This window comes from Diorhabda carinulata, chromosome 7, assembly GCF_026250575.1.
Source record: "Diorhabda carinulata isolate Delta chromosome 7, icDioCari1.1, whole genome shotgun sequence".
Classification (NCBI taxonomy): Eukaryota; Metazoa; Arthropoda; class Insecta; order Coleoptera; family Chrysomelidae; genus Diorhabda; species Diorhabda carinulata.
The window spans coordinates 21,365,411-21,393,340 of NC_079466.1; the positions used below are offsets into that span (position 1 = coordinate 21,365,411).

General features: G+C 33.4%; 1 protein-coding gene and 1 long non-coding RNA gene across 4 annotated transcripts in view; one reads left to right on the forward strand and one right to left on the reverse strand.

Moving 5' to 3' along the window:
* LOC130896122 (uncharacterized) overlaps positions 1-27,930 on the forward strand; it is a 104,443-nt gene that overhangs the window by 3,742 nt on the left and 72,771 nt on the right. For all 3 annotated transcript variants that reach the window (XM_057803920.1, XM_057803921.1, XM_057803922.1), the window contains exons 2-8: positions 739-1,012; positions 2,993-3,273; positions 5,879-5,990; positions 8,200-8,392; positions 8,447-8,624; positions 10,688-10,898; positions 11,206-11,495. In XM_057803920.1, coding sequence (XP_057659903.1) covers positions 741-1,012; positions 2,993-3,273; positions 5,879-5,990; positions 8,200-8,392; positions 8,447-8,624; positions 10,688-10,898; positions 11,206-11,495 — 1,537 coding nt within the window. In that variant the 5' untranslated portion in view covers positions 739-740. The remainder of the gene's footprint in view (positions 1-738; positions 1,013-2,992; positions 3,274-5,878; positions 5,991-8,199; positions 8,393-8,446; positions 8,625-10,687; positions 10,899-11,205; positions 11,496-27,930) is intronic.
* Positions 897-27,709, reverse strand: LOC130896123 (uncharacterized). Its single transcript, XR_009059528.1, has 4 exons — positions 27,240-27,709; positions 24,923-25,163; positions 2,264-2,340; positions 897-978 (listed from the first exon to the last, which is right to left on the reverse strand). It is a non-coding gene; the product is annotated as an uncharacterized LOC130896123 (long non-coding RNA).

Consider the following 27,930-nt stretch of genomic DNA (forward strand, 5'->3'; position numbering starts at 1 on the left):
GTAATCATAAATATAAATTATTAATAAAAAAAATGAAAATTCACAAGTTATAAAATTCTCTTTTACAAGAATGTCAAAGAAGCAACTACTTTGATATATCTCAATTATTTCTGGAGAATCTCATAACTCGCACTTCTATTATTATATACATGATGCAGTCCATGAGTTCACATCTTAATATAGGAAGAAAGGACATAAATAAAACAAACTCTGATTCTTTTTCAATATATTCTCCCTTTGCATCTTTAGAGTTAAAATGTTCTTACACTGCCTGTTGAATTTCATCGTCGCTGATGAATCTTTTACCTCTTAACTCGGTCTTCAGTTTTGCGAACAAAAAATAGGCTGACAGAGCCAGTTCAGGGCTATATGGTGGGCGTTCAATCTCTGTGAAGTAGTAATATGCTGCGTTCACGTTCCTTGAAGTAATGATGTAGGATCCTTAGAACACTTGTTTTAGAAATACTACAATTTCCTTTAGAAACAAATGGGTGTGTAGGCAGACAAAACGTGGATAATGCTCCGCACGATACGACGGTCATCGATTATGCACAATATGCACCAGATTTGGCTGTGACATATTATCTCTTTTCGAAATTCGAAACATCTCTTCAAGGAACTTGTTTTGAATACATTGAAGCCATAAAAAGTAATGCGTTTAAGGTATTGGAGGTAATCCCAGTCGGCTTACAACAAATATTTAGATTTAAAACTCAATTCTATTCTTTTCCTTTCTAGATATGGCCACCGCGACTGCGAGTCACATTCCTGAAATTATAAAACTTCAGCTCCGAAAACCTAAACATTGGAATTGGGAGCTATCCACTTCAAAATCTTCACCTAATATCACAATGCCCATTATAAAGCTTTATGATTACAAAGGGAATTTGCTCGTGGAAGCTAAAGACAACGGTACAACAACAACCAGTATATATGGTTCAGATTTGAAATTGAATGAGGATAATGGTAGCACTAAATCTGCAAAGAGAAGAAGGAATTTGATAAGATCCAGGTAAAAAATAATATTGATAAATTATTTGTCTAAATAGATCTTTTCAATTAATAGCGTAAATTTTCCACCCTGACATGTGATAGTTAATTCTCCGTAAACATAACAAAAACTGTCCGGGTTATTAGAACATTTTCGCGGCATATTTACGATGTATCAAACGTAATTTAGTTAAAATGCAATCGTTATCCCAATTATTGGGATATTACAGGGGCCGAGGCAAGCAAACACTTTTCTGGAAAACAATAACCAGAATAGATCTGCTGAATGTATTAATCTGAGTAAGAACAATCTAGTAATACTAACAGGAGTTCTATTAGCGCGCTCAACAAACACCTGAAGACGCTAGACTTAGCAGATAATGCGGCGTGCAGATTTTGTGGCACAGAGGACGAAACTTCTGTCCACATTTTCTCGAAGTGTGAAACACTAAGGAATTCCAGAGCACTACACCTGGATGCGTATGAAATGAAAGACGAAGATCACTAGTAATTAAAGCCATCCCACATTCTAGACTTTTTAAAAGGAGTGGGATTGATGGATAAGCTGTATACTCAGGGCTCTGCAGTATCGTAGCAAGAAAGGGGGACGCAATGGATGCTTTGGTTTGCAGTGTATACGAGACCCCAAATCCATACATACCTAATTTAAGTTATTTAAACAAAAACACATATATAAATGAGATCAGAAAAGCTGTCACAAAAAACTGGATGTTACAAAATAATAATTTTTTTTTGAAAGCGTGTACATCAAAACAAATAAAAACCATCACAAAGGTAATGTGAAAAAACAGTGTTTACCAGTGATGATTGTTCAAATTTTACTAAATATTACTTTGAGTAACTAAAATCAGTTTATATGTTAGATAATTAGATTATTTTGTGAAATTTTGTCACAAATATATGTTTATAATTCTGTTTTAAACAAATGATTTTCTACTCTTTCGGTTCAACTATGGAATTTACTTAATGTCTTTTTCAGAATCAGTTTTATATCCTTTTTAGCTTCTTCTGTAAAATTTTCTATTTGTGGGTTGCGAGGTGTTAGACTTAAGCCGACGATATGTAATATATAATTAAGGAAAAATAAAGTATTGTATGACACACGTGTGTAAAAGTATCACTTCACGTACTTGTATCATAAATAATATCCTATTGAATTAAATAATATATCCTACAGTTTTATTCTTAATGTCCCGGACATACTCTTTTCCAATATTAAACGTTGACTCACTAAAATCATGGTCAATACTACCGAAAAATCGCAGAGATGAAATTCTTCTAAGGCGTCTCCGTCTAGGCTGACCCATAGCTACTTATTTGATGCAAAACCTGAAACAAAATGTAGCAATTGCAATTGCAAATTGACTATAAAACACCTAATCGCAGAATCAAATCGATCACTCGGAACAATACGTGAAATTATAGGACCCTATTACAATATTACATACCTTAAAAATTACCTTAAACGGATCTCGATCATAAACTTAATTTAACAAATATTTATAGATAAAATACTTAATTTTTATAATAAAAAAAATATTAAATGTTATTAGTGACTCTAAAACATAAAATTTTTTAAGTTTTGGTAACAACTATTCTTGAGATTCTTTTAAACAATAATCCATGAAACTTTTAATCATATATTGCCTGCAAATAATGAAATATTCAGCTTCATTTATCAACTCAGATGATGTCTTTATATTACGGCATATTTTCACCATTGTTCTTTCAATAACAAATATAAATATACAAAGTTAATTATTTATAATTCAATTTAATTAACCCGTTTGAAAATGCTCGATTTTATCTCATCCTAGTTGACGCGTGCAATAGTGAATTATCGACTTTTGTCTTAAAAATAAAAAAAAAACATTATTAATGTTCCCTAATCCATTACCCAACTTCTAATTTGAATCATTGCATAAAATATTTCCAATCTAAAACAGTGTTTTCTTTTTCCCTTTTTTTTTATATAACGTAGAAGCGACTCGTTTGGTCCACCGACTTCCCTTATGAAAAAAGCATCTTCGAAGGTTTCCATAAATTCCCAAGACAGGAAACAGCTCACGCAAAGAAGCAATAATTCGGTTAACAGTGAGGGTTTTAAAGAAAATAGCGATATAAACGACCAGAAAACTTTCAATGCGGTAGAGAATTCTATTTTCCAAGAAAACGAACACGAACAAAAAAGAAAAAAAGCCGAGGTTACTGCAAGGAATCGATTGGAAAAGTCGAAAAGCGACTTATTATACGAAAAACGAGGTAAGAAAGACTTGTTTTGTGCATTGAAACTCGTGAAAAATAAAATTGCGTGCAAAAAATTGACACAATGTGTAAAAAACAAAATTTGATATAATTTGAAGGTATGTCTCATAACCTTAATTTTTACGTACCATACCTTACGAGGATGGTCCCAGAAGTACCTGACCCAATAAAATAAAAAAAAATTAGAAACAAATATATTTATTTTTCAACATAATCTCCACTTTTCTCGGCATGTTCAATAAGTTCGAAATCTCCTTTTTATAATATTTCCATTATTGGAAAATCTTTGGCCACCGAGCCATTTTTTCAAGTCTGGGAGTAGAAAATAATCCGGGGTGGCTAAATCTGTCGAATAGGGTGCATGAGGTAGCAATTCAAACTTTAATTCATTAATTTTGGCCATTGCGATAACCGATGTGTGGGCTGGTGCATTGTCTAGATGAAACAACTCTTTCTTTTTAGCCAAATGCTTGTTTTCTTCGCTCAAACGTTGAAATACGTTCGCAAAATACTCGCCATCGATAGTTTTTCCTTTTTCAAGAGAGTCAATGAAAATTATCCCACTAACATCCCAAAAAACCAACGCCAATACCTTGCCTTTTTGGGTTCTCCCAGTTCAGTCCATTGCTTTGATTGTTCTTTTGTTTTGCCTGCGAAGTGATGGATCCACGTAGGTTGGGGAGTTGGACAAGTTGTTGAAATAGACGAAACAAAACTCTCAGCAACCCCAATCCCCTCCGAAGTGGGGGGTGAAATAAAACTTTAACCTAACATAACCTAACCTACCCCTCCATAACTTTTTTTCTAACGATGAACGACGGCTAATTTTTTGATATTTGACACTTACCCCTACCAATATTTACCTTTCATTGAAGTCGATCAATTAAAAGGAGACTTTTCTCTTTGAGTTTGGGAGCTTCAATGGACGATCTGATTTGAGCGACTGCTTTTTATATCCATAATTTTGTAAAATCGACGCTTGACTAGAGATAAAGTCCAACAGCTACCCGCTTATAGTCGACAATGAACCCCCACACATCGTCAAACGTAACTTGGTCATGCTTATCGTGATCGGGCACTTGAACTTGAATAAAGATTGTTTTCGGATGAATGTAAAACGATAGCTGTAGAAAAATATACTGGAGACAGAGAGAATGATTAGCGAAGGCAGGATTATTGAATGATGGTGATTTTAGGTTAAACTTTAGTGCGGAATTTCTTCAAAAGGAAAAACCAATCTCAGGTCAGGTCCGGGACGTGTATAAAAAAACCAACTTCACTACAATTCTACACTCTATTTTGTATCTAAATGGCTGAAGCTAGAAAGTCAAAGTGACAAAGAAAAAGCTTCATAATATAGCTTCTAATTTGAATAATAATGAATCCTGTGTCAAGAAATATTCAAAATAATTGAAGAGTTAAATGAAATCTATTCCACAACGTACATCCAGAAAATAATATGAAATGTGATTAAGAGAAATATCACGGCAAGAAGTTAACTCCCAGAAACTTACAGGACTTGATTTGACATTTGACAGATTTGAAGGTATATATAAAGGGATGCCTCAACAAGGACTTGTACTATTAAGTAATGTTTTGTCAATTGAATTTTAAGTGGAAACATAACTTTCTGAATAACCCTCGTTGTTACCATGTATCCATAGACCTTATCGTCTTTATTATTTTCCAATAATGTGCAAAATAGAAACTGTACATATATTTTTGAGCTTTTCGGGTGATTTGACCATTTTGTTTCTGAGCATTCTGTCTTAGTCATCGTTCCAATATTCGTTAGGATCTTTCAAAATATGTTATTTTTGTACGTTATTTCACTTACCAATTTCCTCTTTTTGATCTTTCTATAGCCCGCTGGACTACGCTGATCTCTTTTGTCAGTGAACCTCAGACTTATATTATTAATAATCTTTCTGGATTTCGATCTTCCACGGCCTTCCTAACCAATTGGGTATCTCTTTGTTCATGTTACCATCCGGTGTAGCTTATCTATTCATATCTTCATATACAAGAAATATTGCAAAATTTAAATCCTCATTATAGATATAGATAGGGCCTAGAGTTTATTCTTTGTAGCTGTAATCTTCCAAAGGTCTTCGACAGAATTGATTGTTGTTCTGAAGGAAACTTCTTTGGGATCAAAATTTGAGAAAGAGCTGGTACCAAATAACAGCTTATGCAGATGATATGAACTATGAAATACTGACCAAAATGAACGATGAAGATATAGTGGAAAGAATAAAAAGACAAAGAATATAATGGCTCGGCTGTATATGAAGAAGAGCGTGAAATGATTCCTTCAGGGCTGCAGTGGATACCAGGAGATAAGTGAAAGCAAAGAAGCCTCACATCTGCAAGAAGTAGAAGAGGATTTAAAACTGATAATGATTAGGAACAGGACTCTATGTGGTAGAATAAGCAAAGAAATATCTATCCTTCAAAAAAAGTAGTTTTGTGAAGCGGTTTACAATATGAAATTTGATTTTTACTAATCTTATATACCCTCAGAATTCCTATATTATAGAGAAGTAGAAATTAAAAAAATTCCATATTAACTTTAAACTACAAACTCGTATATCTATTGCAGGTAATATATCCTTGACAAAAAATGTAGAAAAGAGTCAAACGACAGTTGAAGTTGGGGAACAAACTAGGCACAGGAGATCAAGAAGCGACGATCTATTCAGAAGGAAACTAAGGTGAGTTTTTATTTTGTTCGTTTATACTAACTTGCATAATCAAAAAATTATTAATTGAATGTACTCGTATGATTTGATCATTTTGCCCTAGTCTACAGTATTTTGTAGGCATTTTAAGTATTCTTTTTTACAAAGTTACACTAAAACCTTATTCTCTGTACCATTTCGTTCGTTATATGTCCCGCGGTTGCATAGAAAAAAACATCATCTAACAAAAGAATCAATGCTATTGGAATTCTTGAGATCTAGCTATGAAAATAGACCTTCTCACCAGATTCATTCATTAGGGTAGAAATTCTATGTATGAAAAAATATGGATTTCATTAACCACCATTCCAAAATCGTCATCGAAATTGCTTTAATTTTCCAGAAAGATCCAGAACTTCACAAAACTTTCTAGAAAATCAAGATTTTGGTTGATTTTTGATGATTATCCAAAATGTGATTGACCTTTTGAGAGTTTTTTCCTGAATTTTTAAGAAACTGCTTAAAAAAACTTAAAAAATTCTCCAGAAATAATTGAGTAGTTTTTATAATTTTCCAGGAAGGTACAGAATGCCTCCAGATTTTTGAGAAAATCCTACCTGCTGGAAAATTGCTTGGCAAACTTTTGAGAGTTTTTCATTAAATTTTTCCAGAATTGATTGAATTTATTGGGCAGATACAAAACGTATCTCAATTGTCACCAAAGTTATGAGAAACTACTAGCCTTTTCTGAAAAAATACAGAATAATACTAATACCGAACTACTAGTAGGTAATTTCCAAAAAATATCGAAAAATTTTCGAAAAATATCGCAAAACAATCTAGAATGTCAGCAAATTTTACAAACACTACTAAAACACTCCAGAAATTGTTGAAAAGTTGTTTGAATGCTTGGAAAATATTCAAAGAGTCATCAATCTTTTGAGATTATTTTCCAATTTTTCAAGAAATAGTTTCCGGAAAGATCCAGAACGTCACTAAGTTGTTGAAAAACTAGTAGAATTTTCCGTGACTATCAAGAAATTGCTTAAATTGTTGAGATAGTGATGCAATTTTTAAGACATTGTTTGAATTTTTTAAAAAAGACTCAAAACAACACCATTACCTTTAGTCCTGAGGTTAAGAGCAAAGATTGTACTTCACCTTGTATTTTTGGAATCGAATGTTCCACACTTGCAAGGCACATCAGAATGCCGATATCGCAGATGAAGACCCTTCCTCAAACCCCCGTTTTCTCAATTGTTTGACCTAATTACATGACTAAGTCAGGTTTATTTCGGATTACCGCTTCAGGATTATTTCGGATTACCGCTTTAGGATTATTTCGGATTACCGCTTCAGGTATATTTTGGATTGCCACTTCAGGATTATTTCGGAGTGCCGCTTCAGGATTATTTCGGAGTGCCGCTTCAGGATTATTTCGGAGTGCCGCTTCAGGATTATTTCGGAGTGCCGCTTCAGGATTATTTCGGATTGCCGCTTCAGGATTATTTCGGATTACCGCTTTAGGATTATTTCGGATTACCGCTTCAGGTATATTTTGGATTACCGCTTCAGGTATATTTTGAATTGCCACTTCAGGATTATTTTGAATTGCCACTTCAGGATTATTTCGGAGTGCCACTTCAGGATTATTTCGGAGTGCCGCTTCAGGATTATTTCGGATTACCGCTTCAGGTTTATTTCGGAGTGCCGCTTCAGGTTTATTTCGGATTGTAGCTGAGACGTTGTGTTACACGTTACACGGATCAGGAAGTGTCTACCTACCGACCTACCTACTGTAGACATAATTTTACAATTTCTCATATTTATTCCTTTAAAAGAAATGTCATTTTCTCCATAAATTCTGCCGTTTTCATTGGCGCAACTCTTTAAGCAATAGCTCTACAATTGTGAGTAATTTGATTGCAATATTGTGGGCCAGAGGTGCAGATATGATTGAAGGAATACGATTATAATCACTATTCACTTATGACCTATAATTTTCACTATAGTGTTAAATTTAGACACAACACGTTCATTTAGAACATTATGTAATAATTATCCATCCGGGTCATTAATAAATATTTAATTCATTTTATGTTAAATATTCTTTCTTTCATCAATTTTTTCCCTTCATATAACTTTGATCGATTTTCTTAAGTATTTATCCACCAGAATGATCTTATTGTTTGAATCTCAATTTCTAAATCTTCATTCTAATCTATATTCGCTCTGATTACAGATACAATAGTGAAGAGAGTATAAAGAGAGCTGAATTAGACGGGTACAGAAATTTTATCACTCCAAACATTCCAAACGAGCAGATTCAATCGAAAGAACAGAATAAATCAGAAAAAAATAAAAAATCTAATAGAAGTGGAATAATACACACTATAGAAGCAGTTTCTGTGGATGATAGTACAAAAAATATAGAGGTGAGCTCGAAGAGAAAGATAATAAATATGATTAATCGAATTGTTTTTTGATAGTTGTCGGAGCTCTTGCACAAACAAAAATATACGACAAGAACGAGTAGCGCAGGAACCTTAATAATTCCTAAAGAGAGTTTCCAAGATTGCAGAAGGCGCCGAAGAAGACGTAGAGATGGTAATATTGGATCATGGCCGTTGGAATCCGCAGTGGAAACTAAGGATTCTAATGAACCTGGTAAGTATTTGGTGGTAAAATCCGACAGCAATTGTAAAAACTAAAGATTATAATCAGTAGAAGTCTTTGCTTTCATTTTAAGTTCTTCAATAACTAATTCAAAGTGCTGCATTCCCTTAAGTCGTGTCCCTTGGTAGTTGTTGTCGAGGAGCTAGGTTACCTTTATGTTTGAAGTATCTATCTTCAGTTTTCGCTTCTCTATCAACAGTATTGATACAGCAAACAGTCAACAATTTTCTGTGTCAAATACTTTGAAATCCACCAAGTCATCTACTAACGGGTTTTAACTAATAAAATGTACTTCTTCTTCTTTCATCTTCGTCGTCTCCGTAATCAATTATTTTTTCTACGTTTCGATGGTATGTACTCTAACATTTCGTAGTCATCCTTTTATGTACATTCTCTTTATAATCCAACTAACTTATTGATATTCATTTCTCTTTGAACCATTTCTTCATCCAGCTTTGATGGCCAATTACTTTTTTTGAGAAAATTCAGTGGCACCCACATTAGAATTTCCAAGCCTTTTCGTCATCCTGAATTCTTTTCACGTCTTTAAGCTGAATCATTTATTTCTGGCTTATTAATATGCATTTATTTTTGGACCGTTTTGTTTCTTCATCTAGATTTGATCGCTAGTAACTATTCCTGAACTCTCTCCGCGTCCTTAAACTGAATCATTAACTTTCTTTGGACCGTTTGGTTCCTTCATCTAGGTTTGATCACCAGTAACTATTTCTGAAGGGACTCAGGAGCATCCACATTAGTATTTCTAAGCCACTGCGTCATCCTGAATTCTCTTCGCGTTCTTAAACTGAATCAATTACTTCTTTTTGGACCGTTTGGTTCCTTCATTTAGGTTTGATCACCAGTAACTATTTCTGAGGGACTCAGGAGCACCCACATTAGTATTTCTAAGCCTCTACGTCATCCTGAATTCTTTTCGCGTATTTAAACTGAATCATTTATTTTTTTTTGGACTGTTTCGTTCTTTCATTTAGGTTTGATCACCAGTAACTATTTCTGATGGACTCAGTGGCATCCGCTTTAGTATTTCTAAGCCTATTCGTCATCCTGAATTCTCTTCAAGTCTTTAAACTAAATCATTACTTCTTTTTGGACCGTTTAGTTCCTTCATTTAGGTTTGATCACCAGTAACTATTTCTGAGGGACTCAGGGGCATCCACATTAGTATTTCTAAGCCTCTTCGTCATCCTGAATTCTCTTCAAGTCCTTAAACTAAATCAATTACTTCTTTTTGAACCGTTTTGTTTCTTCATCTAGATTTGATCGCTAGTAACTATTCCTGAACTCTCTTCGCGTTCTTAAACTGAATCAATTACTTCTTTTTGGACCGTTTGGTTCTTTCATTTAGGTTTGATCACCAGTAACTATTTCTGTGGGACTCAGGAGCACCCACATTAGTATTTCTAAGCCTTTACGTCATCCTGAATTCTCTTCGCGTATTTAAACTGAATCATTTATTTTTTTTTGGACTGTTTCGTTCTTTCATTTAGGTTTGATCACCAGTAACTATTTCTGATGGACTCAGAGGCATCCGCTTTAGTATTTCTAAGCCTCTTCGTCATCCTGAATTCTCTTCAAGTCCTTAAACTAAATCATTACTTCTTTTTGGACCGTTTGGTCCTTCATCTATGTTTGATTACAAGTAATTGTTTCTGGGGGACTCAATGGCATCCACACATACTCACACAGCTTCTGAAGCCATTTGTCATCCTGAATTCTCTTCTCATCCTTAAACTTTATCCTCTGCCTCCTTGCAATGTCCTTATGTCGCTTATTGATATTCACTATTATTCGGATTATTTCGTTTTTTATTATAGCTTCATCCTGAGTCTCCTTCAGGTCCTTAAATGTAATCATTTGCCTTTTTCTAATTTCCTCAATTACTGATTGTTTTTCTATAAAGTATGACATTCTGCACTATAATTCAGTCTAAATGTTTTATGATATTTTGATTGTCCTATTTTTTCCGTTATGGTAAATGATTTCTTGAAAGAATCGTATCACTTCGATATTTTCAAATTTACACTTTTTTCCAGCGGCCCTTTTATCTTTAACCGAGCAATCTCCGTCGTTGGGGATCAAAAAGGATTCGGGTATTTTGAGAGAGCCAAGGATACGTTCATCCGATAAAAAATATATCAGACAAACCAGCCATTCTACGACCTCACTTCCAGGAAAACATAGAAAATATGCTGCTTCCGATCGACCACAAACGTTCAAAAGCATGGAGTCGTCGGAAAAAGAAAGGTACATTTTCTTTTTGTTGTGGTTTTCTTTCATACTAATATTTTTTATACAGACTTTTGATATCAAGGATAAATGGAAGGAAATTTCAAATGAAAACTCAAAGTTTCTATAATGATAAACTAAATATGTAATTAAAGTTGTGGTAAATTTTTAATATAATTAATTTTACTTAAGAGGCGAATTTCTTTTAAACATAGTTTTCTTAGTTGGGTCAACTTTTGGGAATGTTTCAAAACTTCATGCTCACAATTTTAATGGTGTTAAATACAAATATAATAATTACGCTGTATATAAAAATTTTTTGCAGAAAACCGATCCACGAGTCGTCAGGGTTATTCCATTCCTACAGCGACGTTTTTTTGTTTAAAAATTTGTTTGTGCGGAATCCCAATTATTTCGTTGATAAAAATAACAATTGTTGCGAAATTGACAGTAAAAGCGAAACTCGCGAAAATGTGATTGAAAGTCGTAGAAAAATCGCGCCGTCGTTATCGTCGAATGATAAACGACCTCGCGAGAGATGTAAAATACGAAGAAAAACCCAGAAAAGACAAGAGTCGAGCTCTTCAAGTGATGAAACACATAAATACAAAAAAGGTAAGAATGATACATTTTTAATTATGAAAAACTAAAAATGAAACTAGAAAGCCTCATTGTCGGTTCATAAAAAAAGTCAATCTACAGTGGCGGAGGGGTGTGAATTATTATAAATAATAATTTAATAGATATCATTATAATAAAGTATTTTAATGATGTAGTGACTCATTAAAATAATTCATTCCGCTTCTATAATATGAAATTGACATTATTGACAATGTTAACGGGTATATTAATTAATAATTTTCATTAAAAAATCTAATAACTACATTTTTCCTGTTTTAGAACGTGATTTACATGTTTCTTTCATATCAAATAACCTATTATAGCACATAGCAAACGCTCCACAACTAAATTTTGGAATGTTATATTGTCGTTAGCTATGAAACTTGATATTTATCCAGAATGTCATCAAAACTTTGAGACAATTGTTTAATAAAGTGTTGAATTCACCAGAAAGATCCATAACGTCACCAAATATTCGCAGAAATATTCGGAATATTCAGAAAATATTAGCGAAATAAGGAAATAATAGAAAATACATGCAAAACTATTAGAAATTCTCTAAAATCGTTGAATAACTGCTTGATTATTCCAGATAGATCCTGAACGTCACCAGATATTTGGAAAACTACTAGAAATTTCCAGAAACTGAATTGAGTTTAGTTAAAATTTGGAAAACTCTTTAAAAAATGAGAGATTGTCACCAAATATACGCAAAACTATTAGAAAGTTCCAAAAACTATTAAAGAACTGCTTGAATATTCCAGAAATATCCAGGACGTCACCAAATATTCGCAGAAATATTCGGAATATTCAGAAAATATTAGCGAAATATGGAAATAATAGAAAATACATGCAAAACTATTAAAAATTCTCAAAAATCGTTAAATAACTGCTTGATTATTCCAGATAGATCCTGAACGTCACCAGATATTTGGTAAACTACTAGAAATTTCCAGTAACTGAAATGAGTTCGGTTAAAATTTGGAAAACTCTTTAAAAAATGAGAGATTGTCACCAAATATACGCAAAACTATTAGAAAGTTCCAAAAACTATTAAAGAACTGCTTGAATATTCCAGAAATATCCAGGACGTCACCAAATATTCGCAGAAATATTCGGAATATTCAGAAAATATTAGCGAAATATGGAAATAATAGAAAATACATGCAAAACTATTAAAAATTCTCAAAAATCGTTAAATAACTGCTTGATTATTCCAGATAGATCCTGAACGTCACCAGATATTTGGTAAACTACTAGAAATTTCCAGTAACTGAAATGAGTTCGGTTAAAATTTGGAAAACTCTTTAAAAAATGAGAGATTGTCACCAAATATACGCAAAACTATTAGAAAGTTCCAAAAACTATTAAAGAACTGCTTGAATATTCCAGAAATATCCAGGACGTCACCAAATATTCGCAGAAATATTCGGAATATTCAGAAAATATTAGCGAAATATGGAAATAATAGAAAATACATGCAAAACTATTAAAAATTCTCAAAAATCGTTAAATAACTGCTTGATTATTCCAGATAGATCCTGAACGTCACCAGATATTTGGTAAACTACTAGAAATTTCCAGTAACTGAAATGAGTTCGGTTAAAATTTGGAAAACTCTTTAAAAAATGAGAGATTGTCACCAAATATACGCAAAACTATTAGAAAGTTCCAAAAACTATTAAAGAACTGCTTGAATATTCCAGAAATATCCAGGACGTCACCAAATATTCGCAGAAATATTCGGAATATTCAGAAAATATTAGCGAAATATGGAAATAATAGAAAATACATGCAAAACTATTAAAAATTCTCAAAAATCGTTAAATAACTGCTTGATTATTCCAGATAGATCCTGAACGTCACCAGATATTTGGTAAACTACTAGAAATTTCCAGTAACTGAAATGAGTTCGGTTAAAATTTGGAAAACTCTTTAAAAAATGAGAGATTGTCACCAAATATACGCAAAACTATTAGAAAGTTCCAAAAACTATTAAAGAACTGCTTGAATATTCCAGAAATATCCAGGACGTCACCAAATATTCGCAGAAATATTCGGAATATTCAGAAAATATTAGCGAAATATAGAAATAATAGAAAATACATGCAAAACTATTAAAAATTCTCAAAAATCGTTAAATAACTGCTTGATTATTCCAGATAGATCCTGAACGTCACCAGATATTTGGAAAACTACTAGAAATTTCCAGAAACTGAATTGAGTTTAGTTAAAATTTGGAAAACTCTTTAAAAAATGAGAGATTGTCACCAAATATACGCAAAACTATTAGAAAGTTCCAAAAACTATTAAAGAACTGCTTGAATATTCCAGAAATATCCAGGACGTCACCAAATATTCGCAGACATATTCGGAATATTCAGAAAATATTAGCGAAATATGGAAATAATAGAAAATACATGCAAAACTATTAAAAATTCTCAAAAATCGTTAAATAACTGCTTGATTATTCCAGATAGATCCTGAACGTCACCAGATATTTGGTAAACTACTAGAAATTTCCAGTAACTGAAATGAGTTCGGTTAAAATTTGGAAAACTCTTTAAAAAATGAGAGATTGTCACCAAATATACGCAAAACTATTAGAAAGTTCCAAAAACTATTAAAGATCTGCTTGAATATTCCAGAAATATCCAGGACGTCACCAAATATTCGCAGAAATATTCGGAATATTCAGAAAATATTAGCGAAATATAGAAATAATAGAAAATACATGCAAAACTATTAAAAATTCTCAAAAATCGTTAAATAACTGCTTGATTATTCCAGATAGATCCTGAACGTCACCAGATATTTGGAAAACTACTAGAAATTTCCAGAAACTGAATTGAATTTGGTTAAACTTTGGAAAACTCTTTAAAAAATGAGAGATTGTCACCAAATATATGCAAAACTATTAGAAAGTTCCAAAAACTATTAAAGAACTGCTTGAATATTCCAGAAATATCCAGGACGTCACCAAATATTCGCAGAAATATTCGGAATATTCAGAAAATATTAGCGAAATATAGAAATAATAGAAAATACATGCAAAACTATTAAAAATTCTCAAAAATCGTTAAATAACTGCTTGATTATTCCAGATAGATCCTGAACGTCACCAGATATTTGGAAAACTACTAGAAATTTCCAGAAACTGAATTGAATTTGGTTAAACTTTGGAAAACTCTTTAAAAAATGAGAGATTGTCACCAAATATACGCAAAACTATTAGAAAGTTCCAAAAACTATTAAAGAACTGCTTGAATATTCCAGAAATATCCAGGACGTCACCAAATATTCGCAGAAATATTCGGAATATTCAGAAAATATTAGCGAAATATAGAAATAATAGAAAATACATGCAAAACTATTAAAAATTCTCAAAAATCGTTAAATAACTGCTTGATTATTCCAGATAGATCCTGAACGTCACCAGATATTTGGAAAACTACTAGAAATTTCCAGAAACTGAATTGAATTTGGTTAAACTTTGGAAAACTCTTTAAAAAATGAGAGATTGTCACCAAATATATGCAAAACTATTAGAAAGTTCCAAAAACTATTAAAGAACTGCTTGAATATTCCAGAAATATCCAGGACGTCACCAAAGATTATGAACGCTTTCAAATATTTGTAAAACTATTAATAATTTCCAGATAGATCCAGAACGTCAGTAAATATATGCAACACTATAGAAATTTCCAAAAACTATTGAAGGAGTGTTCAAATATTCCAGAACGTCACCAAATATTCGTAGAAATTTTCAGAAAATATCAGGAAATGCTGGAATTTATTAAAATGATTAGGAACTCCATCAAATATTAGAAAATCTATTAATAATTTCCAGATAGATTCAGAACGTCACCAGATATTTGGAAAACTACTAGAAAGTTCCAGAAACTGAATTGAATTTGGTTAAACTTTGGAAAACTCTTTAAAAAATGAAAGATTGTCACCAAATATATGCAGAACTATTAGAAAGTTCCAAAAACTATTAAAGAACTGCTTGAATATTCCAGAAATATCCAGGACGTCACCAAATATTCGCAGAAATATTCGGAATATTCAGAAAATATTAGCGAAATATAGAAATAATAGAAAATACATGCAAAACTATTAAAAATTCTCAAAAATCGTTAAATAACTGCTTGATTATTCCAGATAGATCCTGAACGTCACCAGATATTTGGTAAACTACTAGAAATTTCCAGTAACTGAATTGAGTTTGGTTAAAATTTGGAAAACTCTTTAAAAAATGAGAGATTGTCACCAAATATATGCAAAACTATTAGAAAGTTCCAAAAACTATTAAAGAACTGCTTGAATATTCCAGAAATATCCAGGACGTCACCAAAGATTATGAACGCTTTCAAATATTTGTAAAACTATTAATAATTTCCAGATAGATCCAGAACGTCAGTAAATATATGCAACACTATAGAAATTTCCAAAAACTATTGAAGGAGTGTTCAAATATTCCAGAACGTCACCAAATATTCGTAGAAATTTTCAGAAAATATCAGGAAATGCTGGAATTTATTAAAATGATTAGGAACTCCATCAAATATTAGAAAATCTATTAATAATTTCCAGATAGATTCAGAACGTCACCAAATATTTGGAAAACTATTTTCCAGAAACTAAATTGTAATTGTACTTGGTTAAATTTAGGAAAACTCTTAAAATATATGCAAAACTATTAGAAATTTCCAAAAACCATTAAAAAACTGTTTGAATTTTCTAGAAATATCCACCAAATATTTGAAAAAATGCTCGAAATTTTCAAAACGTTAAATTGTGAAAAAAAATCCACCAAATTTCAAAATTATTTTAGAAACTATTAGAAATTTTCAGAAACTACCATGTACTTAGTTGAACTTTTGAAAATTATTCAAAAAATGATGGAAACTTCTTGATTTTTTGGATCAAATTTCCTTGGAACAATTAGAATTTCCAAAAACTATCGTATTTAACTTATAATAATTCACTTATTACTGTCACTTAACTAAGTTAAAAAATTCATTCAAACTCTTCGATTACTTTATAATTCCTTCTATTCACTACGACTATTTATTATAAACTTAACTAAACTGCCCTACATAAACGTATTGATATACCACAAATAGAATCCTCCAAACTTCGAACGTAAAGAATCGAAACAAATAAATAATTAGACTTTCCTAGAAATTATTCAAAAGAAACCTATAAAAACTTATATAAAAACAAAGATCAAACGAATTCCGGGTACTTCATCAAAGACCGAATTTCAGAATTCCACTATATCCAAGCAGGACCAGCTCCAGGGCGGAGATGAGTTCGTTATTAAGGAAATGCTTGAATCTTCCAAAAAGATCCAGAAGGCCACCAAATATTTGAGAAAAATCCAGTAACTCACACAAACTACTATAAAATTGATAAAATTCTTGAAAACTATTTTAAGCTCGATCATCTAGGTTTTTAATGTACACTGCATCTTCATAATTTCACAAGTCTTTCCACACGACGGGTTTTGGTAATTGACCTTTATCTATCCACTAACCATTTTTCATTGCAAGTAACAATTCCTCTAATAAAACGATTATCTTTTGGTAGGTCAAGAAACTGTTCACAAACCTCTGTTCGAAGTTTCGCTTGAATCTCAGTTAATTCGTGTGACACTAAGCAGGAAAAATCTTCAAGCGTCAAATCTCCATTATTAAAACATTAATCCAACGCTGTGCTGATAGCTCATTAACTGTGTCTTCTCTTTCAATTTAACATCTTTTCCTAGCTTCCACGGCCGCTTCAAAATTTTGTTTCCAATAATATCTTATCTCAGTTACGATATAAAAATCGACATTATTTTCAATTGTCGCCAAATATTTGAGAAACTTTGTACTATGATCAAATTCATGTGTGTGTTTGTGAAAAATCATTGAAATTGTGAGTAGATTTTTGAGTTTTCTTGAAAAATCAAGAAAGTCACCAATTATTAGGGATTGTTAAGAATCCTCTTTGTTCATTACCATGCCGACCTCAACAAAATAAATGTAAAACATTTCTGGTTAAACGCCAGAAATCAAATACACCCCAAAAGTCAATATTAGTCGAGCTCAAATAAACAGCTTTGCTCCTTTTATATTAGATCTCTCCCGACTCATCTCGGTGCAGAATGCGACCGGGATATAGAGACTGTGTAAATTATGTTCAATGACCAAATTTAAACTCGGAATTGATGTCAAAACAAGTTTATTTATCGTTCACTATTCGATCTTAATAAAGTTGCCGCTGAAGTTCAGTTCTATTTGAATTATTATTATATTATTTTTTTCTTGTAATTTTCAGCCTATCAGAACGTAGATTTTTGCAGTATCGAATTAACCATGAAACAAGGAAAAGACTTTGTATTAAAACAAGGTTTTAGTTAAGTATAAAATGGGAAAATATATTTTTAAAATATCATATAAGTGGCCGCATCCCATTTTGAACATTCCTTTGTTCACGTATTGTAACTCAGTAATTAATTTGTTATCGACCTCCAATTCCATTCGAAGAATTCGATAAAACTCGAGTCTTTGAAGATAACAAGCCAAAACAACAAGATTATGATGATTAGCAACAAGAAATTTGAGGTTATGTTAATGTTAATCTATTGATAACAAAATTATATAGATCTTATAAAAATATTTATAATAGGAACGTACTCCCATTACCATACATTAAATATTACCAATAGTAAGTTATAAAAAAATGATAATAATTAATAGAAGTGTTAAATACTTCCACATAATAAGATAAGATAAGAAAACCATTTACATAAGTAATGAAAATGAGACCGTTCACTGTACTAGACCAGCCTCGCGAGTGATGTCTTAATGTAAAATAATTCAATTTCTTACGTGACTAAAAAATATGTATGGTTACACAATACTATATAAAGAAAGATTAAAAAAAAACAATGAAAATATAACAAGGAATGGCCTTTTTTATAAATTAAAAACAATTAAGATTTCTATATATTGAAGATGACTGCGACTAATTTATGGAAACCCGTGATGGTTGCAGCCCTCAACTGAATTCCCAGTTGTTTGTTTGAGTGTGGTTGAAACTCCAACCTGGAAGCTATAGAACTGCAAAAAAAAATAAAATAACCGAAAACATTGTTGGAAAACTAAAGAAAAAAATGCGTAGGTAGAATAGATTTGAATAAAAAGGAACTTATGCTCTAATATATAAACAATTGCATTTATACTTTTCTAAAATATAACGAAACAGGAATCTGTTCTATTCTATTTGTTTCTTCTTTAGTAATTTCCATCTGTCCCAGTCGTTTTCATTGCTCTCCATTTTCCTATTGATCGTACTCGTTTTGGCTTTTTATCTTCGTGGATTGGAATTTCCACGAATTCTTCGAATGGAGTGGGAGATTGATAAAAAATTAATTTCTTCAAAAACTCGAATGTTAGAAGTGGCTACTGAGTCAAAATGATGTTAACTGTGGTTGTAAGAAATCTCCTAACATTCTAGAATATGCCATTTGAAGGTATTGCCGCTCAAACAGTCACTTATAATGTGATATAGAAATTAATATATTAATACATCTAAATGTTCTTGATTTTAAGTCTCTTATGTTTCAAAATTAGTTTTTTTTTGATAATTTTTAAAAGATAGATAAAAATTGACGTTTCGACTTTTCTTGAAGTCTTTATCAAAATACTGACAATTTGATAAAGACTCTTTTTATTTATCTTTTAAAAATGATGTAAAAAAAACTAATTTTGAAACAGAAGAGACCTAAAATCAAGAAAATTTAAAAACATAAACATATCATAAGGTCTAAGAAATAAGAAATTGAGGGAATTAATAGTAGTGAGATTTAGTAGATTTAAGTTTTAAATCAATAGTGCCATCATATTAAAATATAAATGGAAACCAAATATACCTTATATTAAAATTGAATCAATTTTATAAAATTTCATAAAATTCCACTCATCGACTTTTATATAGGTTTCGATAGGCACTTTATTAGATTGTGAAGAATTCTATGCCCTTGTGCATATTTTCACTTAAATATTTTTTATATTTAATGACATGAATTGTTATTTGAATCTATGAGAAGAATCATTTTATGCTTTTCATTTCTTTACTATAAAAGCGTTTTTGTAGTTTTTTTTAAACTATAATTTATTAACAAACAGTTTTACTCTTCTCTGTGAGGTTTTGATAAAAAAAAAGGTCACATTATACTCTACGAATTTGAGGATATCATTTCCAATTACTTTTTAAATAAATATTCAAGCATTATGCCTCTTCAGGAAAGTTCTATGAAAGTAATTAAGAAACATTGTATTTGTATTCCTTTCGGTGTATTTTTATCCCACGCTTTTGTCATTACTAAATGTCCTTGAATGCTGATGCGCTTCCTTTTCCAGGAATATTTGAAGTTGTTTTTAAATTTATTCCGAGAGAATGGATCAATTACGCTAAACTTCACATATTTTTCTTGTTTTTGCTCAGTTTTATCAACACAATTTTCTTTATTTAAGTTTCGCATTGATTCAGGGACGGCCGCCATTTTGAATGTCTAAATTTGAGAACAAAAAATTTTTTAGAAAAATTTATATATATATTTACTGCCAACTCAGCGCTTTCTTCTACCTGCTGTATCTTTAAAACGACTTCGAATTTTCAAAAATCACTTTACTACCGTATTCTAGACATGTTAAGAAAGCAATTTATGAAAAAAAAATCGATTTTTTAAGTCCATCACATGGAATAACCCCCATAAATCATCATCACCATCCAACAGTCAGTCGCGTTCACGTGCACGGTCTTCAGCAACTGTCATATAACCGGAAAACTATTCCCTTGGTATCATCAGACCAGCGTTTCTGTGGGTGTACTCTACTTCTAAGGACATCTTCTCTCGGTCTCCACACTATAAGTCTTTTGGTCCACCAATTGCCTGGCCACACGGACCGCCTAGTTTCATTTCAAACCATCACTGGATCCATTCTTCGCCGTATTACCCGGATTTTTTCATGATACCTTTTGTTAAGGTCAGAGTTTCATCACGGGGCTGTTAAAACAACATCCTCTTCTTCGTCTTCTTCAGGTGAAGTGCCTGTCTTCAAGCGTGTGTTGTCGTTTCGGTTTCTGTGGGTGTACTCTAGTTCTAAGGACATCTTCTCTCGGTCTCCACACTATAAGTCTTTTGGTCCACCAATTGCCTGGCCACACGGACCGCCTAGTTTCATTTCAAATCATCACTGGATCCATTCTTCGCCGTATTACCCGGATTTTTTCATGATACCTTTTGTTAAGGTCAGAGTTTCATCACGGGGCTGTTAAAACAACATCTTCTTCTTCGTCTTCTTCAGGTGAAGTGCCTGTCTTCAAGCGTGTGTTGTCGTTTCGGTTTCTGTGGGTGTACTCTAGTTCTAAGGACATCTTCTCTCGGTCTCCACACTATAAGTCTTTTGGTCCACCAATTGCCTGGCCACACGGACCGCCTAGTTTCATTTCAAACCATCACTGGATCCATTCTTCGCCGTATTACCCGGATTTTTTCATGATACCTTTTGTTAAGGTCAGAGTTTCATCACGGGGCTGTTAAAACAACATCCTCTTCTTCGTCTTCTTCAGGTGAAGTGCCTGTCTTCAAGCGTGTGTTGTCGTTTCGGTTTCTGTGGGTGTACTCTAGTTCTAAGGACATCTTCTCTCGGTCTCCACACTATAAGTCTTTTGGTCCACCAATTGCCTGGCCACACGGACCGCCTAGTTTCATTTCAAACCATCACTGGATCCATTCTTCGCCGTATTACCCGGATTTTTTCATGATACCTTTTGTTAAGGTCAGAGTTTCATCACGGGGCTGTTAAAACAACATCCTCTTCTTCGTCTTCTTCAGGTGAAGTGCCTGTCTTCAAGCGTGTGTTGTCGTTTCGGTTTCTGTGGGTGTACTCTAGTTCTAAGGACATCTTCTCTCGGTCTCCACACTATAAGTCTTTTGGTCCACCAATTGCCTGGCCACACGGACCGCCTAGTTTCATTTCAAACCATCACTGGATCCATTCTTCGCCGTATTACCCGGATTTTTTCATGATACCTTTTGTTAAGGTCAGAGTTTCATCACGGGGCTGTTAAAACAACATCCTCTTCTTCGTCTTCTTCAGGTGAAGTGCCTGTCTTCAAGCGTGTGTTGTCGTTTCGGTTTCTGTGGGTGTACTCTAGTTCTAAGGACATCTTCTCTCGGTCTCCACACTATAAGTCTTTTGGTCCACCAATTGCCTGGCCACACGACCCGCCTAGTTTCATTTCAAACCATCACTGGATCCATTCTTCGCCGTATTACCCGGATTTTTTCATGATACCTTTTGTTAAGGTCAGAGTTTCATCACGGGGCTGTTAAAACAACATCCTCTTCTTCGTCTTCTTCAGGTGAAGTGCCTGTCTTCAAGCGTGTGTTGTCGTTTTGGTTTCTGTGGGTGTACTCTAGTTCTAAGGACATCTTCTCTCGGTCTCCACACTATAAGTCTTTTGGTCCACCAATTGCCTGGCCACACGGACCGCCTAGTTTCATTTCAAACCATCACTCGACCCATTCTTCGCCGTATTACCTGGATTTTTCCATGATAGCTTTTGTTAAGGCCAGAGTTTCATCACGGGGTTGTTAGAACAACTTCCTCTTCTTCTTCTTCAGGTGCCGTGCCTACCTATATCCTTTTGCTTGAATTGGTATCTATCACTACTCGGAATAGTTGTTCTACTTTCAGTTCAATCCAATTTCTAATACTTCACACTTCACACACGATAGCTTTTTGCGACTATCCATCTTCCTTCCTCAACCTTTCCCCTTTCCCCAAATGATCAGGTGAGGGATGTGATATTTGGTACCTCGCATTATATGTCTGAAATAACTGACCTTTCTTTTTTCATTACTGGTATATGCAGTATCCTTAATCTTGAACTTCTATTTTATTCATTATGCCAGCTTCAATTTCCCACATCCGTACAAAAACTGCATTGTTCATCCAGCTATTTCAATGTTGTGTCCGTTGATTGTAATCGAAATTGGTTCTACGTTTAATCTACCTATTGTCATCCATTTCGTTTTCTTGATCTTCATATTAATACCCCATATTCGATCAGCCGTCTGTACTGTCCAGCAGCATTTGGAAGTCTTCCATGTTTTATAAAATGTTGGTAGTATCATCATAAAAATCATATATCATAAAAATGAAGTGATATGGAAAGGGTATAAATCTGAAGAATTTCATGTCAATAGAGGACTCCGACAAGGTGGACCCTCTCTCCAATTATCCAAAATTCTAAATTAAAAAGCGATGGGACAATCTTCAATAACGAATGCCAATGTCTAGCTTTCGCAGATGACGTAGCGTTGATAGCAAAATCCAAGAAGCACTTAAAGAAACCAGTAATAAAATTGGAAGAGGAAGCCAAAAATTTTGGACTAGAAATAAATCAATAGAAGACAAAATATATTATCATCGGAGATACACAGAGAGAAACAAAAGATTACTTGTCCTTTAGGACAACCAGACACATAGAGTACAATTTCGAAAGAGTTTCCAACGTTGTGTATCTAGGAGTAGTAATAGAAGACAAGGGAGTAGAAGAATTAGAAGTGAAAAACAGAATAACTGAAGGAATACAAAAATTCGTAAATATTAGATCACTTAGGAAATCAAAATACCTGTGAAGAAAAACAAAAATAAGAATATATAAAACGGTAGTAAGACCCACCGCAACATATACATGTGAGACATGGATATTAAAAAAAGCAGATGAAACCATGTTGGAAAGATGGGAGAGGCAGATACTAAGAGGAATCTACGGAGGAGTATACACAGAAGAGAGCTGGAGGAGAAGAACTAATAAAGAAGTGGAGGAACTTTTTGGAGAAGGTACAATAAGCTGGCTGAATGACGAGTGGAACCCGGATGAGGAAATTAAGACAAGAATAGAGATAGCCACGAGCACGTTTTTTAAATTAAAGTCGCTTCTCACAAGTAATGACCTTAACCTGAGAAAATAACACAATGCTATGTTTTGACTACCCTACTTTGTGTTGAGAGCTGGACTTTGAAGGTCTCCACCATGCGTAAGGTGGAACCTTTTGAAATGTAGCTCTTTAGACGGATCCTCAAAATACCATGGACGAATCGGGTGACCAACGACGAGGTGCTAAAACGAATGAACAGAGAACGAGAACTATTAACCGTTGTAAAGGGAAGGAAAGCTTCCTACTTTGGTCACATTTTTAGGAATCAAAAATATACCTTGTTACAGCTGATCATGGAAGGGTAGATAGATGGCAGACGCGGCCTGGGTAGAAAAAGATTTTCATGGTTGAAAAACCTTCGAGATTGGTTCCATGTACGTGATGCCGTAAATCTAATACGCATGACTGAAGATCGAGAGGAATTCCAAAGGATGATTGTCATCCTTCATTAGAATGAAGCAGGCACTGGAAAAAGAGAAGAATAATAAGCTCGTTTATTAAGGGACAAAGAGTGAGATGGTTGGGACATGTTGAGAGACTACATAGAGAACGGATGCCAAAATTGGTACTGCAAAGAAGACCAATAGGGAAAAATAGAAAGGGACGACCAAGGAAGAGGTGATATGACTGTATAATGGTAAGACCTGAAAAAAAGGCAAATAGAGGACTTTGATATACAATATATAAAACTTTATAATATTGCCCTAGGCCTACAGGTGCCTGTAGAGCATATTGATAATAGTATCAACTGCGTTTATAACTTCGCCACCTAAATTAAACCCCTGCATATAAAACAGAAATATATTCTCTGGATAAAGATTGTGCAACGGGGGTGAAAAAACACATCCCTGTTTCACTCCGTTTTTCATTGTTATTTCATATTATTTTAATCTATGTTATCTTCAGATTCATTAGTAGTATAATCGTCTCGATCCACAACTACGGGTACAATGGTAATTTCAGGATTCAACATCCTCTTCTGCTCTTCTTTCACTGCTCAACGACGATTTATATGTTAGGTTATATCTGCAAAATTTGTTAATTTTGATGTCAGCCTTCCAAGTATTAACACAATCTGTTGTATCGCTTGTTTTAATTATTTAGTACATACTAGCTTCGTGAACCTTTATTTATCCATTTGTTTTTGATATCCCATCTGCGCAAAAAATGGTGTGATTTTCCCAACTTTCCCTAACTGCCTCGGAAGAAAAATATTCTTTTGGAAGACAAAGAAATTTCTCATTGGTAATAATAAAAGCTAAAAGTATTAGATTCCCATTTTATGTCTCTAAATACCTCTAGCTGTTTATTTCATTACAGAAATGTATGACGTCAATACTTAGCGAGCTATTGAGACCTTTTGACAAGTATTCAAATACATCGACAGATATCTGTCTGTGGTAGCAATAGTTACCTTTCAAATTATTTGCAATCCTAGTCTCCCGCACCCATTCTTCGTCTTTGTTGCATCGTCATCAACTATGGTATAAATTTCGCGATGTTACGCTTGCGTTGAATTCGGCGCCGGTCTGTTTTGTCGCCGCCGCAGCTCGTTGCCGTTCCCACTATCGTCACCGCCGACCTCGCCTCTTGATCTTGTACCTCCGGCAAGTTAAGCGGCTGTTGCCAGATTACCATATATATCGGATGTTTTCCTGAAAAAATACTCATTTATATCTGTCGCAATAGCATCACGCTAAAAATGGCAGAAACTTAAGCTATAATAGACGTGGATTATGAATTCAAATAACAGTTGTTTCATGTTAGGTGTTTCCAGCCAGCACAAGCCTAGAGCACACCAGTTCGGCCATTATGGCACATATAGCAGCTCTGCTATCTAATCAGATTCAAATTCCTGTTTTTCTATGACGAATACGTCGGCTTGGAACGCAATTGCGTTTTCCTCGAGCTAAAAAATCTGCTGCATAATAGATAATGGATAATCCTCGTACAGAAATAACGTATTAATCTTATCTTTACAAAGTTGTGGAAAAAATGAACCTCAAATTTCACGTAAATTTTGGATTGGAAATATTTGGCAAAATCGGAAATATCAAGGAGCTTACCACAAAGGAAGATAATCAACCCCCACTCAAATGGTTACTTGAACGAATCGGCAATCTACTCCCGGGTACTGATGGAATAGCTACGGTGGTAACAGCGAAGATTTCCAATGACTTTCTATGATGTACGTGTATCAAATGTGTTCTTTACCGATTGACAATTTTATTTGTACTAATTTTGAATTAGATTTTTTTAGAATAAAAGTTAAATGTTTAACATTGCAAGGTAAATATTAGATGATTTTAAAACATAATTTGTTAATATTTTCTATTTTTTTTAATTCAAAAACAAAACAGGGGTCCGGTTTTGGGCACTCTCCTCTATATTATTTCTTGTAGATTTCACTTTATCGTTACTTGTAGATTTTACTTGATTTTCTTGGAAGTTGTTCTCTTTTGAAGACGGGTTTATCTTGTATTTTATATACGGAATATTGTATGCCGAACGGCGATTTGTTGTCCCTCCCCTCTCACTATTGATATATAAAAAGCTCGGTATTAGAGCTGATGCGACTGTTGCAGGTTTTCTGCGGTTTTCCTGTAACCTGATAAACCGGTTCGTCAGTCAAATGGCCGAAGATAGGGAATAATGCAGCCGCAGCTGTATCTGCCAGCCCCCCAATTAGAAATAAACAAAAAAAAAATAGAAAAACAAACAAAAAATCACAAAATATATCCTCAAACTGCAAAGAACTGTTTTATTGAGCTGGAGCTTCCTTTTCGTCTTCTTTGAGCCAAGTGGTCCGTTTTTAATTTTCTTTTTTTAGATTGGATTAGCGCAAACACAAATCTTTCACCACAATCCCAACCCTGCAAAGGAGCAGCTCCTATATCAGGGCCAATTCCAATGAACCTTCCTCTCTATAAAAAATTTCCGCATCCCAATCAAAATATACCCAACGAATCACTTTCTTTCTTTCTCTCTCAATTTCTCTAGTCGATGCGATCAGTGAGAATTCTTTGAACGTCTAGTTAACATCAATCAATGCTCTTTAATATCTAATAAAAACGAAACAAATATCCATAGTCAACGAAGCGTTTGAAATGATAAAACTCAGTTAAATACAGTCTACTTATCGAACTAATAATAAAAAACCATCATTACAGAGTACATTGTTACGCTGTTTATATGGGACAGACATCTCAGTATTTAGAAAATAGATTAATAGGTCATCAATACGATAAAATAAAACTGCATTAACACACTTTGAAATACCAAAAAAATTTATGTTCAGTTATAGAAATGCAAAAATTCTTCAAAGCTGTCAAAGATAAAAAAGACCTGAATAATTTGAGTAGAATTTATAGTTCCATTTTATAAATGTTAATGCAACAATGAATAATTTATTTGATGGATGCTACAAAAAGTATTTTTTGTATTTAAAACAGATTTTTATTGATAAATTTAAGTCATATATTGATAAAGACCAAAATAGGACGAAACGTCAATAACATCATTCTTATTTGTTAGATAAATAAAGTTATTCAAGTGTACAAAGACGGCATTGAAGTTTATGGCGAACGTTTAATCTATTCTTCACAATAAATATAAATAAAAACTCGTTTTTACAAATTTTTTTTCAATTTCAATTTAATCAATAAGAATTACCAATTCTGTATACTAAGATAATTATATAACAATTGACAACTTAAATAATATCCGCCTACCTTTATATCTATAAGATGTTTAACCGGGTAACCGTTTGTCCCTGTCATTCGTTCCATTCAACCTGATTGAAGGAATTGTTGGGGTGCAAGGCCACTTTTTTATATGATACTTTTTTGTCTTCACATCGGCAACCTTGCAAACGATCACCGGCAATGGCACGTTAATCGCGACATTTCTTCCACCAGCTAGCATTTCCAGCAAAGCAGACCAGTCGGCAGTCTCTCAGTTGCACTTGTCATGCAGGAGGAATCCGATTCATTCCGTTTACGTTCGTAAACCACCGACCTGAGAGCCCATTAAAGACTGAACAGACATGTTCTTTTCGTTGTGCCGTTTGTTTTTAACGTAATCAAATATTCGTTTTCGATAAGTGCGTGCAGGTGATCTGTTTTTATTGTTTGAATTTTTAGTTCTGTGTAAAAAGGTGGTGGATTTTTATCTGGGGCATTGTAAACGCGAAGAGCTGCGAAGCAGGTATTTATTTAGTATTCAATTTGTTCAACATTTTATAATTGAAAGAGATCTAATAATTTCGCATTTCACTTGAATACTTACAATTAAACAGAGTCTTGAAAATATCGTCACTGAAATGTTTCGCCAAATATTATATTACATTTAAATATCCAGTAAAATACGATTTGTGAAAACTGCATTGATACAACGTGTTATTGAGAGGATGTTGCCCTTGGA